At 38.8% G+C, this 27,219-nt stretch overlaps 1 protein-coding gene across 1 annotated transcript in view; it reads left to right on the top strand.

The window, feature by feature from the left end:
• ICK (intestinal cell kinase) overlaps positions 1–27,219 on the top strand; it is a 53,056-nt gene that overhangs the window by 11,444 nt on the left and 14,393 nt on the right. Inside the window, exons 2-7 of the mRNA XM_006926437.3 lie at positions 7,467–7,739; positions 11,145–11,199; positions 15,707–15,828; positions 16,872–16,951; positions 25,472–25,604; positions 26,295–26,466. Of these exons, the coding sequence (XP_006926499.1) occupies positions 7,639–7,739; positions 11,145–11,199; positions 15,707–15,828; positions 16,872–16,951; positions 25,472–25,604; positions 26,295–26,466 (663 nt within the window). The 5' untranslated portion in view covers positions 7,467–7,638. The remainder of the gene's footprint in view (positions 1–7,466; positions 7,740–11,144; positions 11,200–15,706; positions 15,829–16,871; positions 16,952–25,471; positions 25,605–26,294; positions 26,467–27,219) is intronic.

The raw sequence follows: 27,219 nt of genomic DNA on the forward strand, positions 1-27,219 counted from the left end.
GACTGCTAAGGTTGTTTTAGTTGGCAGGGTCTTAAGGTCAGGCTCTAATGTGCTTGGAGCATGTGTGAGTTCTTTTTTCCCCTATACATTTAAGTTCGCTTATCTGTAATATAAACAATATTAAGGTGTAAAAACCTTTTCTACCACCTTTTCTTTCATGGTGTAAAGGACTCTGTATATCTGATGAGTTCAATTACCAATCTCTGTCCAAAGAGTAACTGTAGAGGTATTTTTAATTTATTATAATTAGTTTCAAGTATATAGTACCCAACTTTATGAAAAAATGTCTGTTTTACACCTTTGAAATTTGTCAGCTTCTTTCTTTGAAGAACTGATTGTAGATGTAGATGTCTCTCATTAAGTATCAAAGAAGAATGTACAATAAACGTAGTCATTGTGTGCTAAAACTTTTTCCTGCCAAAACTCAGGCTTAAAGTTCTGTGATTTCTGTGGTCACCTTTAACTTAAGCTCTGTTGTGACGTGTGGTAAGTTTCACTATCCGTGACATACAGAGTGCAGTTGTTGTGCAAGGTGGGATCCCTTCATTGCCACCTGCCATGTTGTAGGGCTAGGACAAAATTCCATAAGGTCATATAGCATGAGTTAAGGAATAGGCTCTTTTGGAGATACTTGAAAATCAAGAGAGCAGGACAGACAAGCATGGATATCTCAGTTTCTCACCATTTCCATGGAGAGTTGTACCGGGCCACAGTGCTCTGTTGAATATGCTGTGTGGATATGAACAGTCTTGTCTGTGGGGGCATAATCAGACAATTTGCAGAGTCTGGTTTTAGATGCTAGCTATAGGTCAGTAGCTGTTTGGTAAAGACCTTCAAGGCCCAAGAGAAGTTGGGTTTGTATAAACCCTGAGAAGAAGAGAGAAGCCCCAATCCCAGCTGGCTAATTTTCCAGGCAACTCTGAGGGGTACCCAGAACCATTTTGGGCAACTCCTCCTTCTAGTCATATATTCTGTCAGCATGGAAGCAGATCATGGTAAATGGAAAATGAACCTTAGGCTAATAAAGAATTACTTCTTGTAATTTGTCTCCAGCTATATATACCTCTTTCAGTCTTCCAAACCATGGTAACTGCAAAAGATATATCTATTCTACCTATATCATCTCCTGTAGAAAATTTTGTATTTAGTCAATGTAATCTTCATCCATTGTATCAGGAATGCTTTCAGCCATAGTTGATAGAATATCTTACGGTGGCTTCAGCAACAAAGATCTTTAACTAGGTCATGTAGCAAGAAATCTAAGGCAGATATTTTCGGGATCATGTAGCAGCCCAGTGATATTAAAGACTCAGCTTCTTAATTTCTTTTCATCTATCCTCAGCAGATGGGATTCTTATCTTTAGAGTTAACATCTCGTAGTCACCAGAAGGCTGTCTCAGCCCTAAATATTACAGCTTTACACAACCATGTTCAAAGCAGAAACATGGGGCAACCTCTTTGTCAACTCTGCCAAGGAGTAGATTCCTTCTCAGAAGCCTCTCTCTTCTCTCACCAGCTCGCTTTCCTTTCCATCTTACATGTCAGAACCATAGTCCCACTCCTACACAGTTTTTAGTAGAAGTGGAATTGCTTGGCTTGGCTTAGACTGATCAGAGTTTATGCCCTGGAGCTGTAGTAGGTGGCTGCCATCCTTGATTCTATTGAATCCTGAATAAAATCGATGTCCTATAAACTAAGCAAGAAGAAGAGCATTGCTACTGGGTAGATCAGCAGTGGCCTCTGCCCTATCTTCTGTTTTTCTAGTGCATTGTCCATCACTCTGTTGTTTTCCCAGAGCAGTAGTGAGTTTTTGTTTTTTACTTTCAGATTATGACATGAGTCATTATATTCAGGTCACCACAAAAGTGATGAACAACTGAACAACACTGATCTCAAATGTACTTAACCTCTTCCTGCTGGGATATGCTCAGAATTGACTATGGGTTGAAAGTTATTTTGTCTAATGATAATTTAAATAATACCACTTTATTTATTTATTTGTTAGTATAGAAAATAATTCACTAGAGTAGAAAATAGAAAGCTCAAACAGTGGTCATGGTTCTGTTCTCTGGATCCCTACTTAGAGTAACTAATCTTTCTCTCTGATAACTCTTTATATATGTGAAACAGTTATCATGGCTTCCTAAGTCTCCTTTACTTCACGTATTCAGTGTTTCTGAAACTATTCTTGTATATTCATTTAAGCTCCTCATTACGTTCTTTAATATTTCTCTCGAAGTTTGTCATCCAAAGTTGAACAGTAATTCAGGCGTATGTTGAGACTGTCAGGTCCCTTGTTCTGGATCCATGGGCACCATGCTGCAACACTCCAGTGAATGGAGGACTCCAGAGCCTTGTGATGTATTAGCCTTGTCTGAATGCCGTGCTCTTAATAAGAGCTCCAATAGTATACAATCTTTGGAAACAAAATAGAATAACCTTAGAACTACTTGTAGCTGCCTGCTGAGCATTGAGAGGTTTATACATACCTCAAATTCAACACCTTAGAGAACAGAACCCATTGTCTCTATACATTGTCCAAATAACACGTACATACATATTCAGTATTCCAAACCTGTGTCTCCTATTTCTGAGATTCATTCAGTCCAGTGCTTTTGTTCAGGCCTTCGACATATTTCACCTGGACTATTTCAGTACCCTCCAAACCAATCTGTCTGCCCCTGGTTCTTCTAACGTGTGTTTGGTCTCCAGAGGGATCTTCCTCATGTCATTTCCCTGCCTAAAAACCACCGAAGAGCTTCCTTCAGCAGGTTAAAGACCAACTCCTGTATGACAAATAATACCTCTTCACAATCCAACTCCACCTTAAGTTTCTACCTATTTCCTGCCATTTCTTTACTGCCCTCTATGGCCCTGTACTGTAATGCACAACCCTGGTTGCACATTAGAATCACCTGGAAAGCTTTCCAAACTACTGAAACTCATTCCCACCCTGACCTAACTCTTAGAGGGAAAGCGTGGGCATCAGTTAAAAGTTCTCTAGGTGATTCTAATGTTCAGCCAGGGAACAAACCACTAGGCTTTTGCCTTCTTGTGAACGTACCCAGCCCTGTACCTGCCAACATTTTGTACACCATTTCCTCCATCTAATTCCTTTCTTTTCTCTTTTCTGTATAAAACTTTGCTCATTCTCCAGTACTTCAGTCCAACCTCTCCTCCAAAGGGTTTGTCAGATTTATACCTTCTCCCAAGAGCTGGCCGTTCTCTCTACCATATTCTCATAGCCCTTCCTATCTTTTTCACATATGCATCAGTTGCAACTTATCTAAAGGAGGAACCCTTATCTTATCCATAATGTGCCCCCAAAGCCTTGCATAGTGCTTAGCATCTCAGCCTGAAGAGACAATAGTCTGATCCATCATATAATCATTATGTGATTATCTGAAACAACAAGATTAAAAAACAACTGCCATGGTGGGGTGAGAGTCAAATCTTTCCAGAGTAATTGAATTTTGTTCTATAGTAATGTGACAAACTGTAACAAGAAAGAATTGTCTGAGTGACTGTGTGTTGAATGAATGACCTACTTATCTGAATATCAATGAAGTTCTTAATTCTTTTACAAAGAGCTTTCTCAGTGATCATCTAGAAAAGTATTGTCTTAGTTATACAATTTAAGTGGATGAGGAAGTAGTAAGATATTAATTATCAAAGAAAGGCTTTTATGATTAATAATAAATAGGTGTGAATCATGAATATAATGCCATGGCAAAAAATAAAAATGGGGACGACCCCACGTGCTACTGGAATGTAGATCATTATTAAATTTTGGTCACCACAACTCATCAAGGAGATGGAGAGATGTATGAGGGTTAAGAGATGAATGCCAAAGATAATTAAAGGAAAAGTTGTATAATTAAAGCAAGAGAAGGCTGAGGAACACAAATTTGATTACTAATTTCATATTTTTGTGAGACATTTTCTTTATGTCCACAAAAAACTGAGCATGAAGAATTATTCAGCTTAAATTAGAATAGACAAGTTTTGGTTGGACATTAAAAAAATATTCTAACTTACTGATCATGTTATTCTCTAGTTTAAAAAGGCAATCCGATCATGTTCTCTAGTTTAAAAAAATCTTAATTGACTTCCCATTGTCTCTAGGTCAGAACCTACTTTTTAAAAAATAAAACATGTAATATGTTAGCTAATTTTTGACAAATCAAGGATCCAGTGATTTTTTTTGGACAATGACATACAACAGCGTTTGGGAATTTTAATTTGCTAGAAAATGAAATTGTGAATGGTGCAAAAATCATATTGTCTTCTCAAAAATGGATAGAGATAAATAGGAAAAAGAAGAAGTAGAGGGGAAAACAAACAGAGCCCAAAATTGCTTGTTGTGGTCCAAATGCTCTTTCTATATTATATTGAGACACAGCTTGAATCCCAAACAGTCCACAGTATTGTAATCAATAAAATGAAGGAGCCATGATATTAGATAGTGTTCTTTCCTATGAACACATTAATATTAGGTTTTATTAAGTAAATCTACATTTGTATGTTTTAAACCAAAATAAAATATTTAAGATATGTATATATTTTTAAGATTCCATTCCTCCACATTTTAAGGATAATTTTTTCAACTTTTAATCTAGAATAATTTCAAACTTACAGGAAACTTGCAATAGTACAAAGAATACCCATGTATCTTTACCCAGGTTTACCCATTGTTAACAGTTTACACCAACTGTATGCTCATGTGTATGCGTGCTCATGCGCGCACTCTCTCTTGCTCTTTCTCGCTTTCTCTCCATACACACACACACACACACACAATTTTCATTCTACCTACTTGAGAATAAACTATGCGTCATAGACCTTTACTTATCCTTCAGGATAAGAAGGATTTATAAGAACCATAGGAGAGGCATCAACTCCAGTAAGTTTAATAGAGATAGAATGCTTTAATCTGCCACCCATATTCCAATTGTTTCCATTGACCCCATAATGCCCTTTTTAGTGTTTTCTTCTCCTTTAGTACCGAATCCAGTCAAGGCGTATGTTTTTCAAATTGGAATGTGAGGCCCTCCACAAACAAAACTCTAGGGCTATCTCCTTCTATTTCCAAGCTCCCCACCTTCCCGTTACCCCAGATTAAAGCCCCCATGCCTTAGTTTCTACTCCTTGGAGTGTTATAATCCCTTACCTTACTAAACATCTACTTTTTCTTTAAAGACTCAGTCTTTCATGAAGAGTCTATGAAGAAGACTTTTCTTATTGCCCTTCTGAGCCCAGATGGAATTGACCCACCTGGAAGCCAGGGGACTTTCTTCTTATTCATTCTCCATGTCCAGTCCTTTAGGTAGACTTAAAGTATCTTCGTGCATATTCATGAGTAAATATCTAGCCCCGCTCCCACCCATCACCCTCAGCCCCTGCTGTGAGACTCTTAAGATCTTTGAAAAATGGACCAAATTTGATTGGTCTTTGTATCCCTAGATGTTAACATAGTGTCTGTCCTGCAGGAAGTGCTTTATAAATATTTATTAATCAGCAATGGAATACATCACTATAAAGAGCTGCTGAAGGAAATTGCAGGGAGTTTAATCCTGAAGAGATTTAGAAGGAAGGAAAATGCCCCTCTAACAAGAGGCCTTAAAATGGTTCTAGAGGGATGGGAAATCAGTTGAAGGGGGCTCTCGGTTCTTCCAGTTATGTGGTAGAGGCTGGTAAAATCAGTCATAATGTTTACCTTCTTTACGTTTTCTCAAAAGTCACACACAACCCTCATGAGAACATAGATTGGATTTATTTTTTTTTTTAATTTTTAATTTTGAATGAATTTTTAGGCTTCCAGAAAAGATGCAGAAATAGAGTTCTTAGAAAACCTTCACTCAGCTTTCTCTAATATTAACCTCTTGTATCACCATAACAATGACCAAAACCAGGAAGTTGGCAACATGCTGCTAACTAAACTGCAGACCTCATTCAAATTTCACCAACTTTTCCACTCATGTCTTTTTTTCTGTTCCAGGATCTCACAATGTATTTAGTTGTTATGTCTTCTTAATTGCCTCCAATCTGTGGCAGTTCAAGTCTGCCCTTGCCTTTGTGATCTTGACAATTTTGAAGAGTTTCCATCAGTGTTTCGTAGAATGTCCCTCATTTCAGGTTTGTCTTATGTTTTCTCACAGATAGATTGAGGTTCTGCATTTTTGACAAGAATACTGCAGAAGCATCATATCCAGGATACACGATGTTATGTCTTAGTAAAAGTGATGTCGAACTTGATCACTTGGATAAGGAGGTTTCTGCTGTATTTTTCCCTGTAGAGTTACTGTCTTTCCCTTTGAAGTTAACAAATATCTTGGAGATCCTTTGAAACTATGTAAATATCCCATTTCTCCTCAGACTTTCATCCACAATTACTTGTATCTATCAGAGAATCTTGTCTGTAACAAATTTACTGTGATGTTTGCCTAAAAGGGAATTTCTTACTTCCCTCTTTCCTTCTGCATTTATTGATTAGAATTCTTCTGGAAGGAGAAGCTGCATAGACTGGATTTGGATTTAAATGTAGAATGTCACATACTTCTAATCTTTATTTGTTGATCTTTTGATTCTTTGGATAATTAGTTTAACAGCTGTATTTAAAAATATGCCTGTATTGTTCGTATCTAAGTATCTACATTTAAATGATTGCACTTACATATTATTACTACATTTTCTTTATTACGGGCAGACTGAATGATTCAATTTTATAAATGAAAAATTGGTGACTTATTATTTTAAGGAAAACAACTGAATGACTTTAAAAGGGCACACCCTACACACAGGCCTTAAAAAATTACTAGTTCTTTGTTTAGCTTCTAAATGGCTCGTAGTAAAAATAATACTGTTGATGCCTAGCTGCAAATAGATCATGGAGCACATGTAAGTTCTCTATTGGAAGAACTTTAATTTTAGCATTTCTTGGCTTTGGTGTGTTTACACCGTTAATTGTAGCTGAATTATATAGAACACAGTATATTTGGCATGGATTCTTGTAGCTTGTCAATTTTCATTGGCCGTAGTTATCATGCAGGGTTTGCCCACAATGGTCAGTCAGCAAAAAAGCATTGAATCGAAGCTAATTCATTTCTGAGTCAGTGACAAATTGACTTTCCAAGAATGGTATCTCTGGTTGTATAAAAAAAAATTGTAAAAGAGCATTATTTAGATCAGAAGTCAACAAACTTTATTTGTAAAATGTCAGAAAATAAATACTTTCAGTTTTATAGGCCCTTCAGTCCTTGTCACAACTACTCAACTCTGCTGTTGTAGTATGGAAACAGCTACAGACAATATGCAAATGAGTGGGCATGACTGGGTTCCAATAAAGCCAGTAAGAACAGGTGGCAGGTCTGGGAGTATATTGTGCTGACCCCTGATTTAGACCATAAAAATACACAAACTCACGGTATATATTAGCGTTTATCCTTGTCTCTGATTTTTCTCTACAGGTAGAAGACTGATCTTTGAAAATATGTATTTGGGAGACAGTCACGTTGTATTGAATACCTTGTGCTGGTGCTGCCATAGAAAAATCTGGTTACACTCTGGGGAGGCCTGCTGCCACTGCAGGACTGAACCACCTCGGCCCTGAGATGAGTGTCCGGCCTGAGCGGGCACACCATGAATAGATACACAACGATCAAGCAGCTTGGGGATGGAACCTACGGTTCCGTCCTGCTGGGAAGAAGCATTGAATCCGGGGAACTGATTGCTATTAAAAAGTAAGTGTTATTCTTTACTCTCATGAATTCATCCTCAACTATACATTGTCAACATCATTTTAACTCTACCCTCTCCATTCCTTGTGTTTGACATATTTCAAAAGGGGACGGCATGGGAGGCCTGGAAAAGAATCTTAGACATTGATTTCTGTGAGTTAGATGATTGTCAACTCTGGGATGCTCACGTTAGAGGTCTTAAACACATTCCCGCTTTTTCTACTTTGCTTATAGCACTAGTACTTTTTCAAAGTGTTTTCGTATATTGTGAGATAGTAATGAGTAACAAATAATATTTATTAGTATTATTTTATAGAAAAGGAAATTGAAATGTTAAGAAATTAAGTGACTTAATTTGGATCACAAGTGGTGGTCTGGTGACTCCTGTCTTTTTCCCTTGACCCCACTTGCCCTTTGCAGTCTGAGTCCAGACCCATTGTATTAGTCGTCTGTTGCTATGTAACAATTTACTCTGAGAATCAGAGGTTTAAAACAACTACCTCACAGTTTCTGTAGGTCAAGAGTCTGGGCATGGCTTAGCTGAGTTCTCTGCTTTACAGTCTCTCATGAGGCCGCAGTCAAGGTGTTGGCCAGTGCTGGATCTTATCTGAAGGCTAGACTGGGAAAGGATCCACTTCCAAGCTTACTCACATGACTGTGGGCAGCATTCAGTACCTCCTGGTTTGTCAGGCCAAGGGCCTCATTTCTGTGGAAGCTGTTGGCTGGAGGCTCCCCTCAATCCCTTCCCATGTGGGCCTCTCAGAAGAGCAACTCACAACATGGAAGCTTGCTTCATCAAGACATGGAAGCCAATAGGGCAGTGAGAGATGAAAGTCACAGCTTTTTGCTTTTGTAATCTAATCACAGAAGTGACATCCTCTCAAATTACAATATTCTATTGGTTAGAAGCAAGTCATTGAAGGAGAGGGGGTTATACCAAGCTGTGAATACCAGGATATGGGGCGAGAGGGGTCTTCAAAGGCTATTTTAGAGTCTGCGTACCATACTCATCTATATCTTGTTGCCATCTCAACATCTCCATTTGGATGTCCTGCAGATACTTCAAACTTATCGTATTCAAAACTGAATTTATAGCCAACATATTCTCCTGCCCTTCCTCTCACCCTCTTTCTCCTTTAGTATTTCCTACCTTGATAAATGACACTATCATCTCCTCAAAACTGGGGAGTCCTCCTGACTTCTCTTCATTTGCCCACCATTGGTCATCTAGTCCTATCGGTTCTAACTGCTAAATATTTATCCGATTCACCCACTTCTCTATATTTCCAATGCTAACCTCCCATTCAACCCATTATCATTTACTACCTCTGCTACTAGAATAATTTACTCTACAGGGTTCCTGGCTTCCATGCTTAACCCTTGTCCATTCCAGTCTGAAAGGATTATTTTAAACACATGAATCTAATTGTCTAAAACCATTTGTGCCAAATATTCTTTGTGTCCCTGCTGCCCCATCAGATCTTGTCCCACCTGACTTCAGTGAATTATGCTGTCCAGTTCTGTGCCCGCCACCAGTATTTCACTGCAGGTACTTGTAGGAAACTCTCAACCAAGATGCCTTCTACACAGTTCCTTAGAAGATCCCCAGCAGTACTGAGTCCAAGTTGCTCACCTTGATATCAGCTCAGCAATGTACCTTTTAATGGATTTCCCACCTCTCTGTCCCTAGTTTCTCTGCTCCTTGCCCTATCTTCCTAGAATCATCTCACAAATAATCTCCCAAATAAACTACATTCACTTAAGTCCTTGCCTCAGGCTCTGCTTTCAAGGCAACCCAAACTAAGACCGTTTTCAAAGTCTTCCTATCAGTTTTAGGATCAAGCCCCAATTTTTAATGTGACCTATAGATTGCTGCCTCATTCAGCCCCTGCCTGTTTTCTTCAGCCATATCTCCTATCACTACCCTGTTGCCTACTTTGTTCTGGCTGCTCTGGCCTTTCAGCTTCTTTAACTCACCCAATACCTTTGTGCCCCAGGTATTCACATAATATTTCCTTTCCCACACCTCCTATCAGACTAAATTCTACTCATCCTTCAGGTTATTTAAAATATTACTTTACTCACGGAATGTTCCCTACTACCCCAGACTGGATTAGGTAGCCTTGAGGTCCACTCGTGCAGGGCTCCGTAGCTTTCCTTCATAGCACTCAGTACAGAAAATGATTAGTTACCTACCTTCCTGCTGTGAAGTCAGTTCCATGAGGGACGTCTCTCATCATTGTCTCCAGTGCCTGACAAAGCCCTTGCCACATAGGTGGGGCTAAGTAACATTTTGAACATGAATCGAGGAATTGGTCACTAAACCAGGAAGCATGTGACATTGGAGACAGAGTATCAGAGTGAAGTGGTCTGTTCAAATAAAAGTTGTTCTGTTATTAGCCAGCAGCGAGACCTTGGGAGAATCGCTTCACTTCTGTTTCTTAGTTTCCTCACCTGTCCTGCCTATTTCACGGGGTAACTGTAAGATGCAAATGAGAAAATGCGATTGAAGTGTGATGAAAGATATAACCTTGAAACCTGGGTTTCTGGTTAGCTAATATGGTTTTCTTTCTCCCCTCAGGCTCTATACTAGGGATTGGCATACTTTTTCTGTAAAGAGCCAGACTAAATATTTTAGGCTTTGCAGGCCATATGGTCCCCGTCACAACTCAGCTCTGCTACTGTAGTGTGAAAGCAGACATAGACCATATATAAATGAATGAGTGTGGTTATATTCCAATAAAATTTCATTTATGGAAACTGAAATTTGAATTTCAGATAATTTTCACATGTTGCAAAATCATCTTTTGATTTGTTGTCCTAAACTATTTAAAAATATAAATGCCATCTCAGCTTATGGGCTGTCCAGAAAGAGATGATGGAGTGGAATTGACCCATGGGCCATAGTTTGCCAAGGCCTGAACTGGAAGGTCTAGAACTGTGTCGTCTAACACGGAAGCTGGCGACCATATGTGACATTTAAATGTAAATTTAAATGAAAATTTACTTCCTATGTTGCACTAGCACATTCCAAGTGCTCAGTGGCTGGACAGCACAGAACATTTCCACCAAAACAGAAAATTCTCTTGGACAGCTGTGGTCTAGATAAAATGAAAATGAGGTATTTCCCTCCAGGGCAAGGTTAGCTAATTAGCAATACAGCAAGACAGCAGTCCAGGCCTCTGCACTGTACTGTGTACCACCTCTGCTGGGAAATTGAGTGATGTAGGATTGATTGCACTGCCAGATTTTAGAATAAGTACCATTTTGGGTGGTATTATATTTGATAGAAATCAAAACCGACTTTAAACACTATTCATTAGGTTCAGAATGAAAACATTTTTAAAAAATAAAGTTTAGCCTGTTACTGAGAATAAGCATACTATTTGTTTCTCTCTTCTCTTTTAGAATGAAAAGAAAGTTTTATTCCTGGGAGGAATGCATGAACCTTCGGGAGGTTAAGGTATTTATTAATAACAATAAAGAATAACTTGTGTATGGTTGATTAAAATAGCTTTTCACATGCTTAGATTTATAGTTGATATAGTCATTCTGTTGGACTTGTTTCACTGATGCCAAAAAAGGGAACAAAAGATAACATTATGCAGTTAATAGCTCAAAGTAGATAATTGCTATGCTATCTTTGGTGAATATACTTTTTAAAAACTTTTGTGTATTATTATTAAGTAAACCACAGATTTATGAAGAGGTCAGTAGTTTCCTACCAATGTCCTTTTTGTGATGAAATACAAATAGCATAAAATTTGCCATCGTAACAATTTTTAGGTGTATGCAGTTCAGTGGTATTAAATACATTCATATTGTTGTACAACCATAATCACCATCCATCTTTAGAACTCTTTCATCCTGCAAAACTGGAAATCGTACCCATTAAGCAATATCTCCCCGTAACACCCACCCCCAGCAACCACCATTCTATTTTCTGCCTCTATGAATTTGACTACTCTTGGTACCTATATAAGTGAAATCATACAGTACAGGCGTACCTCATTTTATTACACTTCACAAAAAATGTTGCATTTTTTACAAACTGAAGACAAAACCCTATAGCTCACTTTATTGCAGTGGTCTAGAACTGAACTTGCACCATCTTCAAGGTATACCTGTTATTTGTCTTTTTGTGATTGGCTTATTTCACTTAGCATAATATCTTCAGGGTTCATCTATGTTATAGCATGTGTTAAATTTCTTTTTAAGGCTGAATCATATTCCATTGTATAGATATACCACATTTTGTTCATCCATTCATTCATTGATGGACATCTGGGTTGCTCCCACCTTTTGGTCATTGTGAACCTTTGCACAATGGTTCCTTCTCTTCAGTTTATAAATGTTCCCACCATGCTCTCTAATCATCCTCAGCCCTCTAGCCTCTTGAGCTTCCACCCCTTTCCTTACCTTTCCTTACCTTACCTTCCAAATATCTCCTTTCTCCATCATTTCCCTCCTACCACTGACTTTCCACTTAATTGAGTCAGCATTTCCCTCTGCAGTGCCACTGAAGCTGCTCCCTAAAAGTCGCCAGTTGCCAAGTCCAGGATCATTTTCTCAAGCACTTTCTTGCCTGCAGTGTTGGGTGCTGTTGACTGCTTCTTCCTTTCCTCTCCCCGGGCTGTGTGACTCTGCTTTCACCCAGCTGTCCTACCACTTTCTTGCCTTTCACCAGTTCTTCTGCGGTTCACCCCTTAAATATCAGTGATTTCTTGCATTCCTTTCTTAATTATTATTTTTTTTTTTTTTGCTCTGACTCTACTCCTGGGTAATTTCATTCATTCCCCTAGTTTCAGCAGTCTCATCAAATCTTTTATGCATTAGAGCAGGGGTTGACAAATGCCACAACCTGTTTTTGTAAGTAAAATTTTGTGGAACACAGCCACGTCCATTTGTTTGCATGTTATCTATGGTTGATTTCATACTACAGTAGGAAAGTTGAGTAGTTGCAGCAGCGACTGTATGACCTAGAAAGCTTAAAATGTTCACTCTCTGTTTTTTTACAGAAGGGTTTGCTGACCCCTGCTTCAGGCCCCTATATTCAACTGTTTAATGAATATCAGTGCCTGTATTTTCTAGAATGTCTACATCCCCCAGTGCTCCTATTTTCTCCCCCTTCTGTTAATTATCATTTATCCAGAAGCCACAGCTCCTCACAGGTGGCCTGTGTAATCCCACTTTTCACACTTTTCATCCATCCTGTGTGCTGCTGCCAGAATGATCTCCATGACATTCAGCTGCTCATATACTTTCTTCAATTTATCAAAAGGATATTATGGACCAGGCAGCACCTTAGGTACTTTACATGCGCTGTCTTCTTCCATCTCCACAACTACCCGATGAGGAGAGTGTTAACATCTTGATTCTGCTGATGAGAACACTGAGGCCCATACTCAGTAACTTGCCTGAGGCAAACACAACTCTAAGCCTCAAAGCTTGGTTTCAAACCCAGGTTTGTCAGAGGCTTCAGTGGGTATCCACCTTGCAACCAAACAGCATCTTCCCTTCCCACTTCTCTAAAAGTTTTTCAGATGAGCTGCCTTCAGAACCAAATGGGAGCAGTTCTCATTCCGCAGTTCTCACTCCACTCTCACACCTTTACTTCCTGACACACAACCTTCGCACTGAGTTTGTCCAGGTGTTACTCTTCCTTCAAGTCACATTTTGAATGATAACTAACCATGCAGGGTTTAATAATTACTCCTCTGATGTTTGTCTCTGTCATTCCTTTGATCCTCAATACGAGGATCAAATTCCTATTCTGCTACATGTATTTTGTACTCATGTCCTCTTTCTTCAATTAGGTTGTTTGCCTCTTAAGGGCAGGCACTATCTCTTATGCCCAGATTATCCTTGGGGCCCAGTACATTGTACAGTAGGTCCTCAGATAATATCCTTTTGTTCAACGTCTTTTCATTAGAACATTGACAAGATGCTGTAGGAAATTAACTCTTGTTTATATCAGTTAGCCTGTGATAAAATTGGTTTCGTTAGATGCTGGTTTACAGAAGTTCCAAGAACCTATCAGTGACGTGAAGTGAGTATTTACTATAGTTTTGTTAATAGTAAGAACTTTTATCTATGGGGATAAACAGTCCCCATCGGACTGCTGACCCCGGTTTAATTTGCTATTTCCGCTTCTCTGCTTTGATGCAGCTGTCCTGCCTCTTCTTCTCCTTTGTAAACCTTTCCTAAGCCAAAATAAGATGCCTTCTTTTTGGAAATATATCTCTGTAAAGTGAGTCACATGAAGCCCTCTACACAAAAATTAATTCTTTTTATTTTAAACTAATATAGACTATAACTTGCTCATGAGCCTCACTTAGGAAAAAGAGCTGAGAGCCACTCAGACGGGCTGGTAATTCATGCTCAAAACATACTTCAGGCTAAGAGTGGAAGGTACCCTACTCCTTGCCTAGAATTCTCTTCTTGAAGGGCTTTAAAACTTACTTCATTTTCCTCTGAACAAATTTGCTGCTCGTCCACTGGACACCTCAGCCATTGCTTATGGTGCATTTTAAGCAAATAAGCAGAAAAGATGGCTGCAGTCCATGAGAATGTAGTGAATACTACTTACAAGTTAAGCAATGTTTGTGTTTGTTACTCATGGAGAACCAGGAAGCCAACCCAACTAAAAGAAGTTATCAGCCCAGTTGGGTCATTCAAAAGGATCTGGCCCTGTGGCCAAAACAGCTGAGTATTTCCTGTCAGAGAGGCATCTTGGCAGGAGGTTGCCTTTCGGGAAAGAGGCTTCAGAAGAGTCTCATTTTATTCTGGCCATATTCCTCTGTCTTCCCACCCACTTGAAGCAACTTGATCATATTACACATTCTCCGGCTCTGATCCCTGGGGTACCTTATTACTGGGTGTCCTTTCAAATTCAGATATTCATGTCAACATTTTCATCTTCAGACATTGTGTTTATTTGCTTTAAAAAGGGATATTCTTTTAAGGAAATTCAAAGATAAAGAGAGCTTTACAATTTATTGGACTCACTTCTCTGTGAGGAAGAGGCTTATCCCACTGGCCAGAGTGACCCTTTGAGGCTTCCTTGAAGGAGCAAGTTTATCAAATCCTAATTTTATAGTGAGCAAACCAGCAATTGAGTGTCTCGTTCTTGTAGATGAACGAGGTTGCTGCCCACTAATACAAAAGTGTACTTGTTTACCATTGACAGAATTAATGAGGCAAGGAGAAAATAGTCAACACATGGCTGTACTCGTGTGTATCTTCCAGGAAGAGGAAAACTGCATATGCACAAGGATAAATAATGAGAAGGTCACATGACATGTCTGAGCCACCCTCTTGTTCCTTGTGCCTGACTATTTTGTCTTTGGTATTCTTGGAGCAGAGACGTTTCTCCCATATCACTTCAGAGTCTTTTTCCAATGAGATTTCTCTTCCTTCTTCTCTTTTATAACTCACATCGTAAGGAGTGCTATGTGTCTGTCTCATGGATGCACATACGTCAGAAGAAAGTTGAGAGAGTTTGGTTATCAGTTTCTGTCTATTTAAACAATTTCCTTTTCAAAGTGTCTACATGCAGACTATAAGCTGGCAACCTCACTCCAAAGCACCTACCTTCTTCAAAGCTAGAACAATTAAAGCCTCAGCCTCCAGTTGATTCCTCTCTGGCAACTTCTACAGCCTGGATTCTATCATTTGGAGGGATTGCACCTAAAATAGCCTAGGCCCATTGCCTGGTGCTTGCAGCAGCCAGAAATACCAGTGATGGTCAAGTACTTATTTTCTAGTCAGTTAATCAGGATAGTTTTTCCATGTAAAGTTAATATCTATTTCATAGACACACTTTATTAAATTGTCAATGAGATATCAATTGTGATATTTCTGTGGTTTCAGAATTAGGTATTTCTTCCTAAGTATAATAGGATTACTTTTCTTTTTCAACGATAGTTTTGTTTTTTTCTAATTTTTTGTGTTTTTTCCTCTCCTTTCAGTCTTTAAAGAAGCTAAACCACGCCAATGTAGTAAAATTAAAAGAGGTTATCAGGGAAAATGATCATCTTTATTTTATCTTCGAGTACATGAAGGAAAATCTTTACCAGCTCATTAAAGAAAGGTACAGTTTAGTTTTCATGATCTTAGAAATAAATATAGCAAAATGAGCATGTTTTCTTTCTGCTTTTTTTTTCCCCATCATGTTACTTAGGCTTCACTGTTTAAAGCAACCCTTTAGATGAGGGGCCCAACCCGCATTCCTACTTTGGAGGCCTTTTGATAGCTTCCGAGAAGTTACTTTCAATTAAGCTGTTTTCATTTTTTAATGGATTATTCACCCAAAAAAGCTCAGAGATTTAACAGATACCCTGCAGTTCTCCATTCCCGCAAGGACATATGGGCAGAGCAGCTACAAGTCAAGGATGTAAAAGCTTCATTCATTTTGAGACCTCCATTTGAAAATGTCTAGGTTTATTTCAGTTCCTTTCTTATTACAGTGCCCAGAGGCTTGTGTGCTGGGCAGAGGAGACTAATGAAAACTTACCTGCTATGGTAATTTTGAACTTTAAAAGTGAACCGTGTAGAACCTCTTGGGCACAATTTTTTTTTTCTATGTCTTCTTTATGAAGATTATTTTAATCATAGACTATCTCTTAGAAGTTACATTTTCTTGGGCACATTTTCTTGGTAGCAAATGAATGCCATTCATAGCATCCTTCTGAGTGATTTCAGTGAACAAATATCATCTTTATTGTCAATAACAGCAGTGAAGCTGTGTGGTTTGCCCAGCCAGGGAGAAAATGTCACTATCTGCTGAATGTCATAAGGCCTTAGATTTTTGCCATTAAAATTTTTTAAAGTTTTAGATTATATTATGGAGAGAGATTTTTATATGCTATATTAGAATGTGGAGAGGTTACTATAAAATGTTTAATCATTGCTTCTTTATAACATGACTGAATATACTTGGTATTTATAAGGTCATTCTCATGCATGTATAAATGGTTGTTTTTCTTTGGTCTTTATTATCAAAAGGTCTAGTCAAATTAACATGTGAGCAAATATTTTCATAAATTCTTACTACATAACCAAAAGAATATGAAAATGGGATTTGTTTTCATATGTAAATCTGGATTTACAACTTTTTTCCTCTGCCCCATACAGAAATAAGTTGTTTCCTGAGTCTGCTATAAGGAATATCATGTACCAAATATTGCAAGGACTTGCATTTATTCACAAACACGGTAGGTGATTTGGAGTATCATGCTTTTGAAACGCAGCGAGATGTTGTCATCAGGTAGAAGATGTAGGAAACGTCATGGCCTTTTGTAACTGACTCCCAGAAAAGGTTGAAGAGTTGAGAGGCTGACAATGGATTTTGGAATACATTAACTTCCATAACCTGATTTCTGAATTTCCCTCATTATTTATCATGTCTACATGTTCTTATTCTTTAGGCTTTATCATTAAGCTTGTTAGTTATAGATCTAAAAGTTATTCCTGACTATTAAGTGGTGTATTGATGAGAAACCTAAGATTAGAATTCGGAGAACTTTACATGTTTAACCTACCAATACTGATTTGCTGTGGCTTCTCATTTTCCTAATGTATTTATATTTCAGTTTGTTCAAAAGATTTCAAAAATAGTCTAACAAGATTTATGCAACACAGGAAAATAAAACTAATTAAAAATTAGCAAAGAAAGAAAAAGGCAAGGCAAAACAAGGTATGGCTATAGCCAGGAGTGAGGTTAATCCGCAAAGTGCATATCAGCATGTTTTAAGTAGAAGAAGCAGGTTACAGATTTGATTCTGAGCTTGCTTTCTGACCATGTAAAATGTGAAACATGACCAGTTACAAACTACAGCATTTCCCCAAGGTAAAAGCAGATCAGTTGCCCAAGAGAAACAGAACTATTCTTGGTACCAAGATCAGAGAGGTTTCTCTTTTGGATCTTTGAAGAGGGGACAGTATGTAACAATGTCATTTTATGGTAAACACAGTGACAGATTACATAGAGCAGTTTCATGTCATATCCCTCAGATAGGCCACTTATATCACCTGATCAGAGAAAACAGTTCTACTGAGGCCCAGTATGATTTAAGGAAAGGTTTAGAGTATCTAGAGAAATGGATGGCCACATACCCTTCAGGAAATACTCTATCACATTTGTTCTTTTTAGCTGAGCTTTTGAAAGATTTTGAGTAGCAATGAGTTTGAGGTTATATTGTCCAGCAGATACCTGGGACATTACTATTACTAGTCTCTGTTACTGACCAAACACAGACCCAGCTGGAGTTGGATTGATACCTTCTCGTGAACACAGAGCTATGGGATGGATGTGTTCACCAGTGGAGCCAGGAGTCCCCTCGGGAGGTCATTTGAGGTCACTTTAATATGTAGACAGATGGGCAAAGCGCTGATCTTGCACAGGCAGAAATCCATTCTCCCAGTCTAAGGATGCCATTGCCATTGCAAATACTGCACCAACAAATGAGTTTCATTACCCAGTAAGAAAGCTGGATGGAAGCGTTTTGATAGCACAGTTCAGATCTGACACACATTGGCAGTGAGTAGAAAAGACATTGTACCACAGCCTGTGGCATGGAACATCTAAGATCATTCCCAGCCTGCTCGTTAACCTCTAAGTATCTCCTCACAGTTGCGAACTAAATGAAGCACAAATAAGAGACAGGGCTTTGTGTACAAATTCTTGTCAGCCTCAGGCACATGCTGAATAATCTTAGAGAGTAATATGCAAGACTGAGTCAAATCGTGAACGCATTCTAGTAAAAAGTTTTTAGTAAAAGGTATGCCTGATTCTGCTGACAGTGATAGAGCTAGCATGTTAGTCTTTAGTCACCAGAACTCACGCTAGATGGTATGAATTTGCAAAACACGAAAGCTTCTGGTAAGACATTAGAGACAAATAGGAAAAGGGTTGCTTGCTAGATTTAAGAGCCCAGGGTGGGGAAAAATGATGAGAAATCAAAGAGATTCTCAAAAGAAAATGGTCAACCAGAATGTTTTCAAATAGGAACCAGTCATAGAGTCTCAATTACTTAGGCTATTTGCTCAGTGCTAAAAATTGACTGGGAGACCTAAAAAAAAGTTAATGTTCTTTGACTTTCTCTTCTTTTCCTCTTTTGCTGCTTTTCATGAGACTCAGATATTTGTTGCCAGAAAGAACACATAATATTTTATCTAGACCCTAATCCCACCAAATGAATACACACACATACCCTCATACATGTGCATACACATCTACATGTATACATACCCAGGTGCACATGTACCTACATATACTGTCCCCCCCATAAACACACACACAAATGCACATGTATGTACACTCACAATACATATTTGTATCCAATAATAATCCATATACTATTGTGTCAAAATAGCTCTTTTGCTATTTTTTAATTTTTATTTATTTTCTTGATTGATTGATTGATTGATTGATTGATTTGCCATTCTTCTGCACTGTCCATTTCCCTCGCATGCCTTAGACAAACGGATTGTGTATAGAAACAGTGCGAGGGGAGCTCAGTTTATGGAGAAGGTCAGACCACCTTTATTTTTATAACCCCAGCACTATTGCTATTGCCAGAAATTCTCATAGACATTTTCCCCAGCTGTTAAGTGCCCAGTACTAGTTTTAACTTAATAACATTTCCTCTGTCACCTTATTTATTTCTTTGCCAATTTCTCAGGTAGAAAGGATTGATGGTATCTTCCTTCCACAGAAGAGGAAACAGGTTCAAAGAGTTTTAAAAACCTGTCAAAGGCCCCACAGCAATAAAGTGGTAGAGCGAAAATTAGCTCAGATATCTGTGCCCATTTGCAATGCTTCAGTAGAAAAACCTGTCTGTTCTCAAAGCAAACAACAGAGTAAGAGGTGAAGAAAATAGCAATAATAATTGTAAGTGGGATGGATATTAATTTTGTAAGTCCTATCTCATTTTCACTGATAAATGATTTTTGGAAACTTCTTCATGGTTTTTATATGGTATTGACTTGACTTTGGTTAAGTGCACATGTAACTCCATATTATTCCTTTCCTCCAGCAGTGGGGGAAAAAAATAACATAAAGCACTTCACAGATTTGTCTTGCAAGTTTCAGGCTCTTCCTCAGTAGCTCGTTCTCACTGTGAAGGCATAGTCTGTCCCCGGGGAGTGGATTCCTTTGAGAGGGAGAACAGTGCTGCAGGTAGTTGCTATGGCCGTAGTTCATGTCACTGAGTACTTTTCCCCCACAGGGAATGAAAACATGATTTTGCTTGGGACTGACTGAGCAATGCCAAAGCATATGTACTTTGCAGGAATTAAATAATTAATGCAAACCGTGTTTCATCCTCAACCTGCCCTTACAAATATCCAAGTCACACTTATCCGTGCCAGTGTTCAGAAATGCATTAGGTGGCTTAGAGAACAATGTTTTGCCCCAGGAAGTGGTTCTCTGCTTATGTGTTTCACCACTGTCTTCCTGTGCTTGACCTTGAGTCATCCCTGGGCCTTTCTGTGTGTTGCTATCCCTGTGACCTTCTTGATAAAAACGTTTTAAATTCAGTAATATCTGTGATCTTAAAACTTCCATAGCCAGAAGATGTGCTACATAAATTCATAGTGTTTGATTATTCTCTTATTCTTTCCACATATTCATATCAGGTTCATCGTTAACAGAACATAGCAGAGTGGAGAAGGCCTTCTTTGTGGCTTGATGTTTTCCTTGCCCCAGGGTTCTTAATGAATAGTAAGCACAACATATTTTCTGCCAGGATGAAAGAGACAATCCCTCTGTCATTCAAATGGCATGGAGTACCCTGAAATTAAATTGAAGGGCTGTTCCTGAATTCTGAAAGTCAAACAGTTTTGAACAGTTCTTATCATAACAACACTTTGCTATTGCGTGATCTCTGAATGACTCGCTAAAAAGGGTTTGCATTATGAATCAGAAGCACAGAGGAGGAAGTGAACTCTTGTTATAAGCCCCAGTGTACACATCAAAAGAACATGGACCCACCCAGGAATCAGATCAGAGCTTAGCACCACCCCCTCAGAGATGGTGGGGCACATCTCTAGCCTTATGAGCCTTACTTCTTATCTACAAAAATGGAGCCATATCTGCCTGCCCACTTTACCAGGTTCTTGGGAAGAGACAAGGAGAAGCTCTTGCGAGGAACCAGTGTGCCAATCACTGTTCTAAAAGTTTTACAAATATTAACAAGTTGAATCCTGCCAAACAATCCCACAAGATAGATGCTGTTATATTCCCTATTTGACAGATGAGGAAAGTGAGGCACAGAGAGGTTAAGTAATTTGCCAGCCAGTAAACAAAATTGGGATTTGAAATCAGGCAGTCTGATTGGTCTGCACTCTTAACCAGTATGCAGTATTGCCTCTCATATGGAAATAGTAATTTTGTTGTTAAAATAGAGATGAACAGTAAATGTACATGACGTGAGGGCCTTATACTTTTCGTCACCAAGGAATAAAACTCATGGATATAAGGCTAATAATAGCTGTTGCTATTATTCAGTAATGAAAAGAACAGAGGGCTAGATATTCTACAGACATAATCATAAATGCTTCCTAGTTATAAAAGCTTATACTCGAATATAGTATAACAGACAACATATGTCAACTGATAAATAGAATTTTAACCAGTCATTTTAAAGAATGTTTGCAATTAATTTTTTTTCCTAGCCATTTTCCCACTGATAGTTTATTTGGGGCCTGAAGTATGATCCATAGAAAGGAAAGCTGCTTAGAGGGACATATGGGGAACCAGAATCTTCATTCTCATTAGTGCACATGTTCTCTGTGGAAGTAGGATTAAAGAACAGTTAGTAGAGAGGGAAAGAATAAAGCTTGACTGATAGGAGGAGGTAGTCAGTGTTTACGGGAGCATGACCCAGGGTTGAAGCAAGGTACAAGGTCTGGTGCAAGAATGGTACTTGTACCTGAGTACCAGTTGATGTAATGGGATGAACAAAACAGGGAGAAAATGCAAGTTTGTTGAAGTGGGTGTTATAGATGGTAGCAGAGGAAATTGCACTGGCGCTTGGGGACTGGAGGACAAATGACTCATGTCGCATAAGTTTAGAAATAACAATTTAGATCATCTAGAAGAGAAAAAGAGTCTAAGAGGAGAAGTAGTATTCAAAACTTGAGAGGAACAGAACCACAAATCAAGATTTAGCTATAAGTTTCAAGATGGGCAGAATAGAGCTCCATAGTACAATAGCTCTGACACATTTCTTGGTAGGACTGTGAATAATTCATTCCCTTGCCATCACCATGATTCACTTTTCCTATCCATTCAGTATGAAAACAATGTCTGCCATTTCTTTTCTCATTTAGGGTGTTTTTAATGCTCTGAGTTTTTAGGAAGATAGACAATGGTCTCAGTTCACATGTTTTCAGGGGCCACAGGATTCTTCCTGAATGTACTGACAAACAAGATCACTGCCTAATCACTGCTTGTGTATTCACACATTCTTAAGTCAATTCCAAGGTGGGAGCATGCAGTCAGGCCTTGTGGGAGCTGGTAGTGCCCTGAAGAACAGGGTTCAAACACGATGACTCCATTACACTAAGTCTTAGAACAGACCTCGCCCATTCTGATGAGTGTTGATCATCTTTATTTCATTAGGCTGAGAATAAGCTATCCACATTTGTCCACATCAGAAATTTTTTCTTTCATTTTAAAGGCCTTTCTTGATTAATACTGAATTACTGTTTGAAATTACTGAGTGGGCCATTTCAAGTTTGGTTCTTGCTATAATTTAGGTTTAATTTACTCTTATTTGGTTAGGATACTTAAGGAATTGTATGAGGAAGGCCATTAGGTATATATTGGTACAATGGCAGGATATAGAATGAAGCAATGGAATATATAGAGAGATTTTTTTCCATACCCATATATACATACAAACACTCATACATAAACACACACATGCACATATGCTATACCAGTATAAAACTATTGTGCCTGTGTCTGGTCTGCTTGATGCCTTGGATTATGGAAAATAGAAGAAGCTTGGTGAGAAGGAAGTACTTCTTATCTGTAGCCCTCTTGAATATATGCAATCACTTCTCTGCCTTCAGCCCATCTATGTGTACTGGGTTCTAGGCTCTGTAATTATATTCACTTTGGCTAAGCCAGCCATTCACCATACAGACACATCATTATGTCATTAATACTATCCATTTGTATTAGTATGAACAAAGAGGAATGTCCTTTTATTAAAACACTGCTTTTCATAGTACATAATATCTAATGCGTATTCAAATATAAGCACATTATAATCACTTTCCTCTTCCTCTAAAACAGAGGTTTTTGGAAAATGACCCTGACTAGTAGATTTAGTCCTGCTGGATGAGGACTTCCCACGCTGAGCCCTCAGTGTCTCCCACACTGCTTTAGGGTCATTGTTCTCCTGTCAGTTCTCAGTTGCTGGCTTGCGAGCTTTCCTTCCTCCCGCCCTCCCAACAGCCCTGGTCTGCTCTCGATTGTGCCTACCTACTTGGCCCAGGTATATCTGTCACCATTAAGCTTCCTCATGTTCTCTGCAAACCTATTGTAGTCCTTTGTTTAATCATTAAGAGTATATTATGAGGCCACCATACTCCTGCCACTATGCTAGACATTTGGTAGAAATAATAACTGGCTTCTACCCTTAAAGTGTGGCATCTAATTAGTGAAAGATGGTTAACATACCTGAAAATGATAGAGCTCTGCTCAGGTTCAGAAGGGAGGGCCTATTACATCCACCAAGGCAAACACCACGTCCATTTGGGCTGCTTCTGAGTCCACAGAGCTTAACTCAGTGCCTGGCATGGAGTGAGCCCTCCGTGAATATTTGTTGGTTGAAAGAATGAATGAATGAATGAATGAATGAATAAGATGGTTAACATACCTGAAAATGATAGAGCTCTGCTCAGGTTCAGAAGGGAGGGCCTATTACATCCACCAAGGCAAACACCACGTCCATTTGGGCTGCTTCTGAGTCCACAGAGCTTAACTCAGTGCCTGGCATGGAGTGAGCCCTCCATGAATATTTATTGGTTGAAAGAAAGAATGAATGAGTGAATGAATGAATATTAGAATGGCCTCCTAGAGGAGGGGAAACTCAAAATAGGTCTTGAAGGATGGCAAAGATTGAGATTGGTATAGACAAAAAGTACAAGGGTACAGCGTTGTTAATGGGAATAAATGTAATGAACCTAAAGAATTTTACCTGATTGGAACACATTTTACACATCGATGGTAAGTGTTGGAAAATAATTTTGTCTCTAGATAGATTGAAAGCAGTTTAGGCTTGTTAAATAATTTAAAAAGGAGCTATGGAAGGGGTGTGTGTGTGTGCGTGTGTGCGCATGCACTCTTGGATGGGACAGTGACAAGGGGAAGATAGTGTTTAAATTATCAGTAAGTGTGAGAATCCAGACAAACTGAAGCGAGGAAGGCCTGGTAGAAGGTAGCAATGCAGGGATAGGTGGCAAGAGCAAGGATTTTGGCGGGGATAGTGAGAAAAAGCAAATGGGACAGACGTGAGATATTTTGATGAAAAATGTGACAATTCCATGATTGTCTAGAGAAGGGTGGATCCACTATCACTACAAAGTGTCTGGATGTCTTATCAAAAGTTCAAGAAGGAGAGATGGTTTGAGACAGGTTGTTGTGGGAATGACAGTGACATCTAGCTGCTATCCTATTAGAAACATAAATCTAGAGAAGGGTGCAGAAGGCACATTAGAAGTATAGATTTGAGCGTTATCACCATAGAGGTGTTGAGAAGTAGCGTAGCTCTTCAGTGATGGCTATTAATTTCTCCCATAATGTGCTAGTTAGAATACGACTTTTACAGCATCGATAATGAAAGCACATAACAAATAATACCATCAGCAGAATTAACGGAGTTGTATTTCCAGTTTGGGTGTTCCACTAAGATTTAGAGTCATGTAGAATGATGTCTATGTTGGCGATGCTCTCTACAAGTGGAAGGTTCTTGGTTTTCAGAGGCATGTATTGTTGACCAGTGGATGTCTGAGCGCACCTGGAAGGTTTGTGTGTTGAATATCTCCTTCGTGGACTCCCAAAGCTCTGCTGTAGTTGAGACAGGCTTCCCATTTGGTGAGTTATCTTTGTCTTTCACAATGTGAGCTATAGCTGTACCTCTACTTCATTAGGCCAAGTAGTAAGTATTTAACATTTAAACATCTGTTGCAACGCACACCTGAATCTCAGATATGAGTTGGTCATATTCATAAATCCATTTCTTGAACAAAAATTGTAATTGTATTTTTGTTGTGGTATAAACTGTTGAAATGATTATAGTCTCAAATTCTTTGTGGCTGGCTTGGGCAGGGTAGGCGTGATATTTTTTTCCTTGAGCCATAGAGTCTTTTGCAAAGTTATCTCAGCCCCTACCTACTGAGTTTTGGTATTTTAAAAGATGTTTTCTGTTTTGGAAAAAAAATTATGAAGATCAACTTTTGAATTTTACATTTTGAATTCATCAAAGGGAAATTAATGCAACCGTTTGAGAGTCCAAACGACTCTACCTTACAACTCTAATTGAAAAATAAAAATTAAAAAAAAAAAAAGTCTACATTATCAGTGGGATGAATGTATAGAGCCTTCAGTGTCATACCTGACTGCTTTTTAGATTATAGTTGTTATAAAAAGAACAATACAGCTGCAAAGAGGAACGCAGAAGCAAGCTTGCATTAGGATTCCTTCTCCACTGTCTCTGCAGGCTTCTTCCATCGAGACTTAAAGCCTGAGAACCTTCTCTGCATGGGACCAGAACTTGTGAAAATTGCAGACTTTGGATTGGCCCGAGAAATCCGATCAAGACCTCCATACACAGACTATGTATCTACCAGATGGTGAATACCATTTTCCTCAAAATTATTTAATTACACTTCTTTAAAAATATACCATTATACTGAGAATAATATTAATGGCACAAATGTTAACTTTTCACTAAGAGAAACAGTGCAATTCGAGACACATATTTGTAAGTACATTAGCATTAAAAGCTTGTGTTGTAAATAATTGTAAAAGGAAGTTTACTGTGCTTTCCCATAATATAAATAATATTTTATATATAGACCTTCCTGAAGACTATTTCCTAAAAGAGTTAGGTACAAGATTCTTAGAAGACCTGTCTGAAAAACTGGGTAATTGCTGTTATTGAAACTTTCAGACCTAAGAATTTGATTTAAGCAGTTGGCCATGACCAAGAAGTAGCCTAAAAACAACAAATTTTTTGTTCTCTATTTCTCTTCTCTCTCACTCTCACTCTCCCTCGCTGTTAGTCTCACTCTTTATGTTTCCCAAAGCTGTTGTGGAGAGGAGTCCTATAGAGGCATGCTCAACAGAAAATACCGTGAAATAGAGAAGCACTGCTTTATGACAGCAGCCACAGCAATTGCCAAGTCTTCACGCATCCATGTACCACACCGAATTGGACAAAAATAGAGATACCTAAGCTCTCTCACTGAGAATTGATTGTGTGTTTGATTGACTTCTGGCCAGTGGAAGCAATAACCAGTAGTTCCCCTTTGTTCCTCCAGGTACAGGGCTCCGGAGGTGCTCCTGAGGTCCACCCACTACAGCTCTCCCATTGACATCTGGGCTGTAGGCTGCATCATGGCAGAAGTGTACACCCTCAGGCCACTCTTCCCTGGGTCCAGTGAAATTGACACGATCTTCAAAATTTGCCAAGTGTTGGGGACACCGAAGAAGGTAATGACAAGGAACAAAGGCCGTGGGCCAAAGCCAGCAGCACCCTGTGCTCCCTTGCCTCCACCCAGTGTGACACTGGCACTGCTGATCACCTGCTCATCCTGGAATCTTTCTCCTGACCTCAGCAATTCTCCACTGCCCACATTCTCGACACGGCCACTTTGCACCCTCTGTCTACTCTTAAGTAGAAGATGTGTTCGTCCTGGCTCCCTCTGCTTTTCTCTCTATGGCACCTCACCCCCCCTTGCAGTTTCTCTATTCTCATGGCTACAAAGCTTATAATCTATTCAGAAGTCTCCTAAGTAGCTCTCACCTGTCTCCTTTAGAACTCTACTCGCATATTTACAATTCTCTGAGATTTTCTTCTGACGCCCTCTTCATCACCTCAGACTCAACACGTCTGATGCAAATGGCCTTTTTTTTTTCTAAAACTTCTTCCAAATAACACAAACACATTGGAAGGTTTTACTGCAGTAATTTCTTTCTCACCTTACATATTGTGTTGAATATTTTAGTACACTTTTATTTTTATACTTCTAAATTTATGTATTTTTTAATTTTACATAGTTGCTTATTTATATATTTTTTCTTTCATTTTTATTGAGATATACTTGACATACAGCATTGTATAGGTTTAAGGTATACCAAATTGCTTTTTGTTTACACCCTCAACTAGCTTCTTTCATTCACTCTCCATTGTATCTGTGATCCCATCATAATTCCAGAGCCTGAGCCTTGAGGCTGAGTTTCCCT

Source organism: Pteropus alecto, unplaced genomic scaffold (genome assembly GCF_000325575.1).
Source record: "Pteropus alecto unplaced genomic scaffold, ASM32557v1 scaffold7, whole genome shotgun sequence".
Lineage (NCBI taxonomy): Eukaryota > Metazoa > Chordata > Mammalia > Chiroptera > Pteropodidae > Pteropus > Pteropus alecto.